General features: G+C 35.3%; 1 protein-coding gene across 4 annotated transcripts in view; it reads right to left on the reverse strand.

The window, feature by feature from the left end:
- The window catches only part of spock1 (sparc/osteonectin, cwcv and kazal-like domains proteoglycan (testican) 1), a 169267-nt gene that overhangs the window by 74017 nt on the left and 80098 nt on the right, over window positions 1-15152 (reverse strand). For 2 of the 4 annotated variants that reach the window (XM_015380209.1, XM_015380207.1), the window contains exons 3-4: window positions 7294-7302; window positions 3900-3945 (exon numbers count right to left, since the gene is read on the reverse strand). In XM_015380209.1, the coding sequence (XP_015235695.1) occupies window positions 3900-3945; window positions 7294-7302 (55 nt within the window). The remainder of the gene's footprint in view (window positions 1-3899; window positions 3946-7293; window positions 7303-15152) is intronic. The other 2 variants (XM_015380210.1, XM_015380208.1) reach the window with 1 other exon arrangement.

Genomic DNA, 15152 nt, shown 5'->3' on the forward strand with positions numbered 1-15152 from the left:
AGATTTGGTGCTGCACGCACAGTTAAAGGGCTCCACAGCGCTTTCTGCCAGAGGGGTGGTGCAGAGGTAGCCCATTTTCCCATCAATGTTTTATGTAAACATTATTTTTTTTAAATCGATACTAAGAACTGAAAGATCGATATTATATTGGGCAGCCGAATATCACGATATATCGCCAAAACGATTATTTCCCACACCCCTAAATACAAGATACATATTTCTACTTAAGTTTAAAAACATAAATATATATTAACAACTTTTAAATGTTGGTTGATTTACTTCAAGCCATATACTGCACAATCTTATTAATTAAAGCTCAAATATAAAAGCTATATAGATCCCTGACATTATTTTGTGAGATATTTCTTACTGTATCGTGCCCTTTTTCACACCCTTTTTCATCAGTCATATGTGAACGTTTAGCTGTTTTGATGAATATTCAACTAATCTCTTTTGCAGAATTGTTAGAGTTGATTTACTGAAACAGTATTTGTAATAAGGCTAAAGCCTATTGATAGCTTGCAATGTTCATTTAATGCACAACTTTGATTAGTATTTTTTCAGCTTTGCAGTATTCACACACAAATACGGTACAACTTCTAAAAAATCTAAAGCCATGTGTGAATCAGAACTCCGGAGAAGCTATTAATAGCTTGTAGGAATGAGCCTGATGACATAATGAAAAGTACTATTGCTTGGGATAAGAAAAAAATAGGAAGAAAAAAAAGTAAAAAAAATAATATTACACACACATACTGTACAGAACATATATATACCGCATCCACATCCCTAACATATAACAAACAAAATACAAAACAACGCTTTCCCAGATCAGTTACATTGAGAAGTTAATGTTCTAATGTACATACAAATTTAGGAGTTTTGTCTTTAACATGTTTTATAGAGGTGGAGATAGATTTCAGCACTTTGAATTAATCATCAAGATTATTCTATATCTTTGGTAGGCTATCTTACATGTAATGCTCAGAGTGCTTACTTTTAACCTTCTTTTTTTACATTTATGAGATGTTTACTTCTGTAATCATGAGTATGCAGAGGACCAGGGACTGGAATGAGCTTGAAAGAACCTGGTATTATTCTTGTTGACAGTTTGGTACATCATGCATGCATTCTGATATGTATTCAACTTGGTACATCGAAGGAGTCAGAGAAGATGGAAGAGTGGATATGAGGGGGCATTAAAACCAGACCATGACACAGCTCATTATTTTCTATTGCAAACTTTCTAACTTCCTTCAATGACTGGGGAAGGTATTACAACAAATGACATTATAGTGGTTAATATAAGGCTCAACGAGGGGTAAGAAAAGCAGGTAAGGGAAGGTAGTATCTTATTTTGAACACCAGTTAACAGGACGTATTCTGACTTTTACACGACCACTATCACACCCACTAACCTAAATCCACTCACATAATACCCAGACTGACACAAATGTACCAATCTTTGGTATCCAACACTGACTAACTACATTGAGAAAATGAAAAAGAATAGCAATTGCTATGCATCAACATTCTATATAATAAAACAACCAAAAATAATTTTAAAAGTGGAAGGGACAAAAAACACTGAAAACCTCAATTTCAGCAAGGGATATCACAACAAATCAGCACCATAATAATTACAACACAAACAATAAAAATTATGTCTGGGCCAGAATGTGGTCAGCCATGGTCAGTAGCAATGACATTTTTAAAGTAATGTTTTGACATACTTCCTGGCTTCTGCAGCCAGTTAGAGATGAATCGTACCTCTTTCCTTGGGCCTAATGAAGAGCCTGGTCAGGAACAGTAGAGTTAGCTTCTGTCTAAGAAGGCATTTGGGATTTTCTTACTAGAAAACCTAACTGTGTCCAGGTTTGAAAAATCAGCAGTAGTTTTTTTATTTCAGGTAAAAGTAGCCCCAAAGCTTGATGCTACAACCATATTTTATAGCTGTTGCAGAGTTCTTAGGTTATAAAACCTTATTTTTCATTTCTCTATAGCAGTGTGGATCAATACTAAAATATCCATACCACAGAATACAGAACATTAAGTTTTAAAATAGATTCTCAAATTCACATAGTCAAAAGACTAATACTATCAATGCTACAGTCATCTGAGGTAATGTACAGTATATTAAGAAGAATATTATCCAAATGCAGGCATTTACTAAGCTGCAGAGTGTGATGCTGCTGCTCAGCAACACTCATTCAGATGGAGACAAAGTTAAAGAAGTTGTGTGTTGAGCTATTTCAGCTCCAAAAATAGCAAAGATGCAATCTGCAATGTTTGTGTAAAAAAGCTAAAAAAAAATCGTGGCAAAACAATCACCTTCTGAAACACCCCAGGTTAAACCAGAGAAAAACAATATGCGGAGTGATGAGGTGCAGAGAAGTGAAGAGTCTGTAAAGAGAATTTTTACTACTTTGAATAGGCCTACTTCAAATTCAATTCAATTCAGTTTATTTAAATAGCACCAATTCACAACACATGTCATCTTAAGGCACTTTACAGTTCACCAGATCATACAGTCAAATTGATTCAAAGTTTTCTATCTAAGAAAAACCAGTTGATTGCATCGACTCATTGACTCAAAGGCAATCCCTCACACTAAGCATGCTTATAGCGACAATGGAGTGGAAAAACTCCAGGCTGTGAGCAGCCATCTGACGAGGACGACTAAGGTCTAAGGAGACAGAAGCAGAGATAAAAAAAGGCAGCTGCAAAAGGCAGCCCCATCCTGGCAACACACAGCCAGAAAGATGAGCTCTTTGGATCTTAGTGTCAGCAAATCTTGACAGAAAGAATATTTTAGTAAAAAGATTGATGTTTAAAATTAATTGTAGGGGACCAGCAAAGGACCAAACAATGGCCCATCAAATAAAGTGGTGAAATTTTGTTTGGCTACTTCTGTACTATGGATGGTTAGGGCAGACTTAAGCCTTAATGGATCCAGGGTTGTTCCTTACTATAACCTATTTTTTATCATCTAGAAAGGAAAGTGGGATTTTTAATTTGACCTTGGTGGGGTGATGTTACATCGGAATATCTTGTACTTATCTTTAAGTGTTTGAAACGATAAAAAGATAATGTTAAGATTTGTAGAAAATGCTCTAATTAAGCCACAGAAATTTACAATTGCAGCTTAACAACAGTTGTATATTTTCCAAATACCTTGACATATTTCTGTTGTTTGTGTTTTGCAGCTCAAAGCAACGGTATTATATCATGTAATAGTATGCAAACCAAAATCCTAAAAAAATGTCTGTATTGCATATCATTCTATAAGCAGTTACAATTTAGGACACAGAGAGGACTAAACCATGAGTCCTCAAACAAATGGATCAGGGACTCATCAAATGTTTACATCTGTATGAGAATCAAATATTTTATTTACAAAATTTATCAATAGACAATATTGTCAAAATGTAATAATCTTTCCATTTACTGACTATACCCTTTTATCCTTGAATGGTTGCAAAGTCCTTCGCATAAGAGGAAGGGAACACCATTAACATTTTTCTAGTTTATCACAGGGCAACATAGAGACACATGCAGAATGTAATCTGTAGACCTCAGGTAAGTTTAGCCAGATCAGTCACCTAACATGCGTACCCCTTCAGCTTTGAAGAAAAGACAGAGATAACAAACTATTGCCTCCACTATGAGAGCATGCAGACTCCAATCAGAAATTACCCAGGTTGGCCTTCATACCAAGACCTTTTTAACTAAAGAGCAACAGTGACGAGTGCGCAACTGTGCAGTACAACTTTCCAGTTTATTACCTTACATAATATTTGTAATTGCAATTTTCATTTCTATATATTTTTTGAGCATAGATAGTATAGATTGAGTCTCAGATTCAGTGTACAGTAAATTGCACAGAAAGACTAACTTACCTTGGTCCAGAGACTTGGCAGGAGCCCAGCTTTTAAAGTAGTCATCCTAAACGAAAACACAAGAAATAGAGCCATAAAAATATGTTCAAGAATGCATACAGTGACAATGTGGTGTTTTTAAGAGGAGGTGAAACCACACAAATCACACTTTGGGAACACAAAGTTCAAGCAAGAAACAAAAGGGATTTAGTTCTTTGTTTCATTACTGCTCTTGTTGCATTTTGGCCCATATAATAAATTATTCAATAGATTTCATAAAAAAATAAAGAAAAACTGAATATTTTTTATTAAAGCTGACTGTAAACATATTTGAATTTCAGATAAAAGCTGTTTGATTCAGTGAATTCATTCAGAGGGGGATTATCTGCCTTTTTAGATGATTCCTCTTATGCAGGTTAATTCAAAACATTTCTATGCACATAACATGTTTGTGAAAATGTAACCATTAAGCCTAGAAAATTCAAAAAAGCCTGACTTTCATGACAGTCTAATTTGCCATTTGAATCCAAAGTGTTATAAGTGAGGATGTTTGAGGAAATAGATGCACTTAGAGAATATCATGCATTCGGAACAGGTGACAATAGTCTTCAAATAGTCTGGGTACATTTTGCTTGAAATTCCCTTTATTTAGGCATAATCTTATACTTGGCTTAGAATCCTCCATTGTTTTTATAGTCTCCAGTGATCTGGGAAAAACAAGGTGAATATTTCTGATACCAAAGTTTAGATGGAGTTTAAAGTAGTAGCCTGAGAGTAGAGACACAGCACACTCCTAGACTTGAAGTGGCAGTGTCTGAAGTTCAAGTATTTCCCAGGGTGAAGCACATGTTTACCAGTGGGGAGCCAGCCAGTGTCAGTGACACAACGTGATGGAGGTAGAGTAGCCCGCTGGGTCTCAAAGTGGGATCTCTATCTCCTTCATTATTGAATAAGAGAGATGGAGGGGGTGGGTGAGTAAGGGGTTGGGGTGTGATGACATGGTTGGCTGAATCCTTAAGTTTAAAGTCTGGTTAAAAAAAATACCCTTCTAAGTGCTTAATCTAATGATAGGTGTTCAGGCTTAAAATGTAACTAGCCCCATAGCTGGGACTTCACAGCTGTTCTTAAAAGCATTGAATTCTTGCTATAGAAATCTGCACAACAAGCCGAGGCCCTTCTCAGTATATCTATATAGTTCTAGAGATATTTTTCCTTTTTTAGGCAAAATGTTTTAAAAAATACAATCAACAATGAAAACTGCTCCTAGATAATTATCAGTATAGAATAATTCAACTACAGCAGCAAGCATGTTGTAAGGGTTAGCCAAATGTGCTTAACATCACAAACTTGCTAATGAGCAACAGACTAAAGAGTCTGGCTGAACTCTAGATGCCCTTTACCACCCATGGTGGGCTGGACGCGAGGACTGTCGCCCTCTGAGACATGTTCACGTTTAAACCTTTTCTCTTTTTGAGGATGTGTGAACATCAGTTTTCCAATGTTTGCTGCCACATATTCTCAATAAAGATGGATTTTGACTGCAAATGTCTAAGACACATATGGTGTGATCTCAACAATTTCACTGATCTTTCCTGCAAGCTTTATTCTCTTGTAATTTTTATGTTCACAAACACATGAAAATCCATGCTGTACTTTAAGAGTCCCAGACTGACCCACAAAGGGTCGACCAATCAAGTTGCAGCATGATGATACTGAAACCATAAACATGGCAGCGCAGGAGAACACATGCGTACTGTTTCTGCCACCATCACATCTTTTTAGAGAGAATCGATGATTTTATATCTTGAAAGAGGAACAGTAAAAGCACGATAAGCAAATGCTGCTGTTAATCATGACATCTGCTGCTTAAGACATTTATTGGTTAAACCCTGACTTTGGTAGATGGGCCCTAAATGTTGCTTCACCCAATCCTCTGGGAAGGTTATGCTAACTTTCCTCCTCCCTGAACAGATCCAACAGGAGCAGTCCCAGATTGATAATGTTTATAGCTAAACCTGAGCGCCACACATTATCAATCTGCTTGCCGGCTTGCCAGGTTCACCACAGCTCTGTTTTTATTTATCAGAGTATTCACCACCTGGCAGATGAACCTTGACCCTGCTCTAACGGCTTCTAAGCCCCTAACACATTGTTTTGCTTTCTATCAACTTAGAAAAGTTTCATAATTTATTTATCTCATGGATTCAGGATGATGAGCATGGTAGGTTTCCTCCTATCACATCATTTTGCATCTGGGGCAAAAGCCTCACTATTTGCCTCATCTCCCCAAAAGTAGCTTCCTCTCCAATTTTTGTTTTTTTTTTTGCATCCTGCATGTTTTATTAGCTACCATGCAACTACTTCTAATGGCTTATTTTTATCCTTGATTTTCTTTCATACAGGCCATGTAAGTGAAGAGCATTATATTATCATGCAGGCAGATTTATCTAACTGGATTTTAGGTTACCCTCACACTTAAGGTTGGTTTTCTGCCAGTAAATGTGTACAAACATCTCATTGCTTGGAAATTCCTGCAAAAAGTTATCTAAAATTAAGCAAACATTTCTTAAAATAGGCTTATTTGACCCTAATTTGAGCAGGTAAATAAGGAATTAATTGAATTAATATTTTTTTCCTTAAATTAAGATAATTCGATATTATATACTTGACATTGAGAACTGAATGTTTCATGTTATATTAAACACAAATCTATGTATTCCATTGGCAATTTGTCTAAGTCATCTATTCAAAATGGAAAATACCAATAATACAAATTATTTCTAGAAAAAAAACCTACCCACTTATATTTCTATTTTTTTCAGTGTTCTGGCATACATCTTTTGGTTTACAAATTATAGATCAAACATTGTGCTGTAAGATGTCCAAATCTTTGAAATTCTGTCATTTTAGAATTTTTACAACTTTTCCAATACTAGTCTGCCATGTCCTTAAGCTAAATTATTGGGTTTGTTCACTAACATTGTTTAACTATCTTTTAGCAAAAGGACATAAGAGTTTCATTTACATGCAAGTTCCAAATACAGAAAGGCAAGGCTCTTAAATACACAAATTCAGCTTTTTTTGAGAATCGGGAAATACATTTGTCAGGCTCTGGTGTCTTTTTTGGTGTACATTTTTTTTTTTAAAATACACTTTTGAAATTACTTATATTCAAGAAATTTCAGAAAAACTGCATGTTAATATTTAAAACCCTTTTACTATTAACAGAGTCCAACCAATTAAATAAAAGTGGCATATATTTAATATGCTGAATACAAACAGCTAAGCAATCTGTGGTAAATTTCCAGCCTATTAACTTTTAGCAAATGTCAGACAACCCTGTAATGTCTAAGGGTACTAGGAGGCCAAACCAGGGAAAACACTATTAATTTAAACAAAATGAGGCAATACTTACTTCTGCTTCCTTTGAATAATTGAAGAGGGCAACACAGAAAAGGAGGGAAAGAGAAAAGAAAGGAAGGTTAGTAATCAAAGTTCTACACACCATACATCGGATCTATCACAATTCTGTTACTCATTCTGAACACTGAGCTCAAGCCCAAAAATCCATTTAATGAGAATTTGATTCAGAAGGTGGTAAAATACCAGAGGACTCACACATTCATGCTCTTACACAGCAAGCCTTATGAGGAGGCCTTATTTGATGTGGCATGTAATTTAAGACACAATCAGGGCAAATTGTACAGGCAGAGCAGCTGCACAGCACAAAGCTTGAATAGTGAGAAAAAAAGGAAAAGGAGAAGTACTGGTCTTGTTCAAAAAGTTTTCCTTAGATACAAGATAAAAAGAAGTCAATCTTGGATCATATAGCTACAAATGACAACTATTGACCCATGCCATAAATATCTACACATAGAAATGTCTATTTGTACAAATCATTGGGAAATTGTTAGCAATGGATAAAAATGTACAATGTAGCAATAAAACTGAACTGCATTATAATAATGCATGTAATTGAATGGAAGTATCTAAACATCCTTTTCCCGCAGTCAGAAAAGCATGCAGAAACATTCTAGCTGGATATAAACTATGCTGTTGCATTGAGGGGGAAATATCTGAAATTCTCATTATGCACATGATCCAATGATGTCAGAAATGACTGTTGACAGTAGTGTTTCGCTACAATGAGCGCACAGTTATCAGGAGCTTTAAAATAAAAGATACCATCTTACTTTTAAAAGCCTGGTTTGTCTAACATTAATATTGAATGTCATGTCCTGCACCAGAGCCAGCCCAAGGCAAGGAGAAACACTGCTACTTCTCAGTATATTATGTGCAGAGAATCGGTAAAAAGTACCTTATTAAAATAATAAGTCTTTTACTGGTGTAATTTAATATTGTAATCTTAAATGTTGTAATTTTATTAGTTCTAAGGGGAAATTAATCATAACTAACAGATATTAAAGCTCAAATAAAACTGTTATTAATCTATATTTGTATTAATTAGTAAACTCAGTTAGGGAAATATAATAACATTTCAATGATATTCTAATTTACTGAGATCCATCTGTGAGTTCTTGCAAAGATCCCTCAGGTCCTTTATATGTTTAATTTTCTAGAACAGTGACGAATACTCGTTTACAAATAGCTGAGGTCACATTCTACTGTATGCACCATCTAAAAGCGAACTTATCAATAAATAAATGACATATAAAGACATCATGTCCAGACCAAATGAATATGTCCTAGAAATAACCTTTTTTCCGGAATGCATTTACTCCTATGCGTTAACTAATGTGCAGCAGAACTGGAGCCCCTAATCAAATCTAACAATGTTAGGTTGGGTCTGTGGAGCACATTAGTGTCTCATCTAGCAAACAAGTACTTTTGCTGTCTTTCTGCTGTACATTCAGTCATCAAAGGACTACTCACACTTAAATCAACTTTTTTTGCTATCAAACTGTATAAAAATATGTCTTGGAGTACTACCTACGTGTTTCTGGCATTTTTTGTGTTACAACTTACAGCATATTAGCTGAAATTCTGCTCTTGTGTGTAATGCCGTGTGTTTGGTGCCCTCCTCGGGTGAAAAAAAGGGTAGCTGGACTTTGCTATTGGTTAAGCTGGGGACGTGATGTAACAGAAATACTGATGACAGCAGGTCCAAACTGGGTAGCTGCGCTCTGCTGACTTGCTCTTCATACAATTTGGTTTGTTTAGGAACTGACAATAAATCAGATTAATTTCTTATAGCGGATAATGAAAATAATAATAATCACAAAAAAAAAAATCTGGATTTTGTAAGAAATATCCTGCATCATCTGTCCAGTCTAGTGTAATGATTTGACCTTAATTAAAGTGGCAGTCACTCATCTGATCTAAAAGCTAACAGAAAACATTTTGAGGGGAGGAAATGTCCACCAATCATTGTCAGGTTTGGTGGAGGTTAGTTGAGGACCCAAACAGAGGAAAACTAAAATAGAAAATGCATTAAAATTACCTTGTCTTTCTAGTCTAAAATAATGATTTGGCATTCATTTTGAGTCAATCGGTTACAAGATAAAAAAGGTTGTTCATTTATGTTTATCAAGAATGTTTGGTTCCACAGTTCATAGCTGATCCCAATGAGAAGGGACAAGGGAGCAGAAGCACAGAATCTCTGAGCCCGCTACTTAAACCGGTGCACTCAGCTCCACTGGCGTTTACCACAGAACATTCCTCCCTTTCTTTCCCGTTTCCACTGTCTCTGGTGAAGATATTTCAGAGAGGTACAACTGCCTCACCGCAAAGCAATCATTGTTGGGATTGCTCTGCTCACTATCTCTGTGTTGCTCTAAATGCCAGTGTGCCATTGCCAATCATAGCAGGGACCTCGCCCAGCTCTCTACCCCTCTACATTTCGTGGTACTTTGGGTTATGCCTTCCTGGCAGGATTATTCAAATATATGTGGATGGAAGTATGACTCTGGAGCAACATGAAAATACATTTTGCCACTTTGCTTCCTTTGCTTTATTTAAATTTAAGCAGCGAAAAGTATTAGTTTTGTGTTTGACGGGATTGTTAATTTCAATACAAAGAGCAATTCAGAGAGCAATTTTTAGCCGTTTTAGGACCTGCCATTCGACTTCAGGATCACTAGTATAAATATACAGTGTAACCTGTAAATGCTGTGTTTTTCTACAATAGGATTTCTGTGTGCAAGTGAGAAGCTGTAAAGGTTACATACTGTATGGCTGCCCATACATTAATACTGTGCTTTAACAGTGCTTCAAGGGTAAATTTGTGTCGACATGGTTGTGGAATAGCACACCAAAGTATACAAACCCATTGGTGTGGAAAGTATTGAAATAAAGTGACGGAGCCTGCCCTTTAAAATGAACTAAACTGGAAAGAAAAATGTAGTTCGGGAACGGGAGAGTTCACTGGATGCGTTTCACAAAAATCTTGGACTCCTTAAAGTCTTAGCAATGTATTCTTAACATGTAGAGAAAGTGGAGAAGTCTAAACATGTAGAGATTTGGATTTCTCTACATGTCTGGAGGTTTACTACATCTTATTTTGCCCATTTGATGTTTTTCCAAAGTTTTGGTTTCCATATCTGATTGTAGCAGCAGGTTAAAAATATTTATTTATTCATTATGTACACAATTTATGTGTTTGTCTGTTGACTGACTTTAATAAACATGTCAGGGTTTCAAATATTTTTACAGTTACATAGTACGTTTTTTATTTTTTCCTTGATAAAGACGCTGCTTCCGGACAGACATCCTTTGGTCATTTTCACATTTGTCTTTGTTGGACTGGAGCCAAAAATCTCCACCTTTGGACAGTGAAAAAAAAAAAAAGAAGCTCTGACTTGTTCATCAGGTCAAAAAGTGAGAAAGAACAGCTTTGTTTGGTAAAAGCCTGTGTTCCTGGAGGCCCCCTAAGGCTAGTAAGCAGCATCTTTAACTCCTCAGGGTCCAAGGTACTTAGGGAAAACTTAAACTGTCTACTTAACTCAATTTCTTGCCACCTGCCAATGTACAGTGTACAGACTACTGCTCATTCTCAAGGTAATTTTATATTTCCGTCATTGAACAATGCAATTAAAATTCTGTAAACTGTACTAAAGTGCTAGCATAAATTTACATACATCTTTTTCCGTCTTGTTAAAATTCAGCTATGTTTTTCAACTAATTGTTTGTTGCCTGATTAGTCTGGTTATTCACTGGCACATCTGATTCATATCTCATGTAAAGAAGAGTTTTGATGCCTTATATAATAATTCAAATCTCCAGCTACAAGGATTCTGCATTCAAAGCATTTAGCTGCAGTGACTGGCAGAACACCTTGTACTGCACACAAGCTACTGTTATTTGGGGATTACAGAGTCGCTGCTGACCCCATTACTATTCATCTGAAGTCACAGGGATGACCTTTCCTCGCAAAAGTCCCCTATTAATATTTGAATGAGTGGATCTCTGAAGCATTAATAGCCTGCTTAGCTCACTGCCACACTGTTCCAATGTCATTCAAACCTTTTAAAGAGATTACAAGAAGATAAAACTAGGCCTTTATTATCATATAATCTTTGATGGAGGTGAAGCTTCTACATTCAGCAGCGGGTGTCAAACTCATGAAAGTGTATCTCTTCAAAGCTAGAAACTGCTAGAGCTGTTGCTGAACCAAATATTTAATAACTTGATAAACTAATGTAATTATTCAATTAGAAACTACATGACATACATTGAAGCTTTAGGTCTGAATGGAATTTCTTATTTATAAAATTGGATGCTTATTTAACAATACCATATTTTAGTTGGTATTGAAGTGATTCTATTTGCAAACAGCTTTGAGTTACAGTAAGCTTTTTATTTAGTAACTCCATGATGAGGTTGTTTGATCCGTGAAACTAATGGAAGGAAAAAAAGCAGGACATGCAGTGAGGAATTGCAGGTTCTAAGCAGTGAAAACATCCAGAATGAGACCTAATATCTGAGGTTTTTCAAAATTTTCTGCATGGTTTGCAATATCAGCAGATAAAATAGTTCCCTTATTTGTCTCATAATTGTGCACATAAAGCTATAATGAACAGTTTTTAACCTTGATATACTAGTTGTACTGAAAAGTCAAAAAACATACTGCATCAACTGTGATTGTGAAGAAGGTATCGTTATCGTTCGAAAACATAAGTAAACAGATCAACTATGATAAAATAAATTAAAACATAATAATCACAGTTATAACACAATAAGAGTCAATAGAACTGCACTATTTAGAGATATAGTAGTTGGCTAAATTAACAATTAGAAATGTTTGCACTCAGAAACCAGTGTATGATTTTGTTCACTTTATACCAGAAATTTTTAAAGATGCATGTTTCAAGGCTTGATTTCCCAAGGTGTCTCACTAAGCAATACATGACATTAAATATAAGCATCACATTGAGTTTGATTAAAATGAAATATATTTTCACTGTTTGTATTTACAGTTGTAGCAGTTTAAAAGGTCTCCTTCAGGCTCAAAGTCCAGCTGAGTAGCCTTCTACTTCCAGCCAACTTCCCTCCAAATTCTAACCACCGGAGTAGCCCTCTTTCTGCTGGGAGGGTCAAGCTTTACTGTAACTCCAAACTTTTATTGAAATACAGGGTATTTCAGGTATACACTCTGGCAGCTTAGACATGCTGCCTCACTGACATTATCGCTGCAGATTACATTACCCCCACAGACCTGTCAGTTACCAGCGAAGGACTTTCCAAGGACCAGTCAAGGACCAGTCTTGGAAACTGAAACTTTTAAATGACTACTGCTGTAAATGAATCCTCTGCTAAAACATTTAGATAGATGGGGCATACCATTATAAACACTGCATCAGTCTGTAATTTTCCTCCCTGAGCAGTGCTCACCCATCAAATCATGGATTTAATAAGACCCTTGAAGATTTTCTTTTTTGTACCTCATCCTAAAAGTCTTGGGAGTTCCAAGGTTTTGCCCCATAAGAAGAACACATTTGTTTAACTGAGATAGGTTAAATTTGAAACCAAGTAATTGGCAAAAGTACTGAGTTCATATAGAACTTTTCTTTTCATTCTAATGACTGGAAGCATTTTTTCACAATAGGCAAATTCACCCAATAACGGTTTGTGTAACAAAAATACAGTCTAAGGATACATTGTCAGATTTGGTGGAAGTTAGTTGAGGACCCAAATGCAGAGATTGGATTCCCTCTGGACTCAGTGCAGGAGCTGGGAAATAAAATGATCCTAACTAAATTAACATCTCTGAAAAAAATAAAACTAAAACAAAAATAAACACATCATCATCTGCTTAGTTTAACACAATCTTATCCTCATTAGGACAGAGAGTTTGGACAGAGGGTAAGTCTTCAAATAATTGTTTCCTCTTCTATTTCCTACTGAATTTCCAATTTTTTCAAATGTCACTGTCTTCCTTTCCTCTTTTCTCTAATTCCTTTTGTCACCTTTCTTTCTGTCTTCATGTATTACTTTCAAGTTCTGGCTTACTTAAGTTGACCTTAAAGTCCATGGATCTACTTTTCTATACCTCCTTTAACTTGTCTCCCCTTTAATTTCTTTCAATCCAAACATGTTCTGGGACTAATAGGAATGTAAAAATATCACTCATCACTCAAATTCATTAAAACAGTTTTCAGCTTAATGTCTGATCTGATATCTGAGAAAATATTTTGTACACCGGTGAACGATGAGCTTGATTCTAAAGTCCTCTAAAGTACTAGTCCTCTAGTGGTGCTATTTAATTTATTTATTGAAATGATGACAATATTGTTATTATGTCTCCATTGCATAAAGCAGTTTTCTCCTCTCCACATTAACACCATGCTTAACACGACACAATTACAAATATCTTGAATTTAGCTGGAAATTGATTAATTTAAAAAACCCATATATTAAAACACAAAGCAGTAAATTTGAAGTGTTTCATTCGTTGCCATTCTTGATTATTTAATTTAACTTGTAGCACAATACACAATCATACAAAAATATAGTACAACTATATTAATAAAGACCTGGAACAGCACAAGAAGACATCTTAATCTTAATTAATTCCAGATAAAGCTCTTAATCTTACAATATCACAAAGTATAACAGACTACACTAATTCAGATATGCCCTTTTTTATCTCTTAAATGGTAAGTGGTACATATTAACTTGAAGTGTGTAAATAGGAAAACAATGATCAGGAATGAGCTCTGATGTATGCAAACCTATTGATAATTTTCCACCCAATTATACTTGTGTGTTTTATGCACAGAAATCATAACCACATTAAAAAGTAATAAGTGGAAGCTAGCTTCAATCTAATTTACATTCCGTTGATCTTCTTTGCCATTAATATTGTTCACTTAAGATTTTATTTTTTATTTTTTTTACAATAGATCATGTTGCAATGCCCTGATTGCTCACTTTTTTACTGGTAAATGGTTTCATTTATGTTTACAGGTTTCAGAGTTGGTTATTGTAGCAAAGGAATGTAAATTTAACTGGCTTTTGATATTGCACTGTGATACTAATGGTTTTCAAAAGATTATGAAGACCATGATAGTATTTATGAAAGAAAAAGGCAAAAAGGATTTCTTTTTTTCAAATTTTTAATTAGGTAGGAAATAATTCTAGTTCAATACTGAAGCCCTGCTAAGTTTGTAACCAAAAAACATTTAGATGGAATGGAAGACCAATCAAAACAAAATCAAAATGGGATGGGTTTTTTTTTTCCCAAACAGAAGAAAAAACATATTTTTTCCCTTTGTGGCTAAAACAGTTCAGCTGAGAAGCTCAGGCTTCTTCACCCGTCAGTTCATCAGCCTGGTATGAAAAGCTGAGAACAGCTGCAGAATGCAGACCTGCTAACTTCACTGGACATGTCCTCCTATTCATTAGTGCGGTACATGTTCATTTTAACTCAATTAAAAAATATTTCATTGACGTTGTAGGGAACTTAAAAGTTGAAACTGTGATCCATCTGTATATTAAATTCTGTTAAAACACCTTTTGACATTGTTTTATTTTCCTGTTTAGCCAGTGCAAAAGGGATCATGACATCAATGAAATGAGGGAACATGGAAGACGAATAGATCGACTCTTGTATGCAAACTTTGATCCAGGCAGTGCTGATTGGTTGGTACCATGGAGAGCTCCACCATGGGTGAGAACTTTTTAGTTACTCATTTTGATCTTTGCATAAGTGTATTTGCTTATTTGTTTAAATGTATATTTAGTTATTATTTAAATAGTTAAATTCTTAACCAAGCTGTGTGAAGGCTCTTTTTGTTATTTAAATGCATAATTTCT

Source organism: Cyprinodon variegatus, unplaced genomic scaffold, assembly GCF_000732505.1.
Source record: "Cyprinodon variegatus isolate N-32 unplaced genomic scaffold, C_variegatus-1.0 Scaffold210, whole genome shotgun sequence".
Classification (NCBI taxonomy): Eukaryota; Metazoa; Chordata; class Actinopteri; order Cyprinodontiformes; family Cyprinodontidae; genus Cyprinodon; species Cyprinodon variegatus.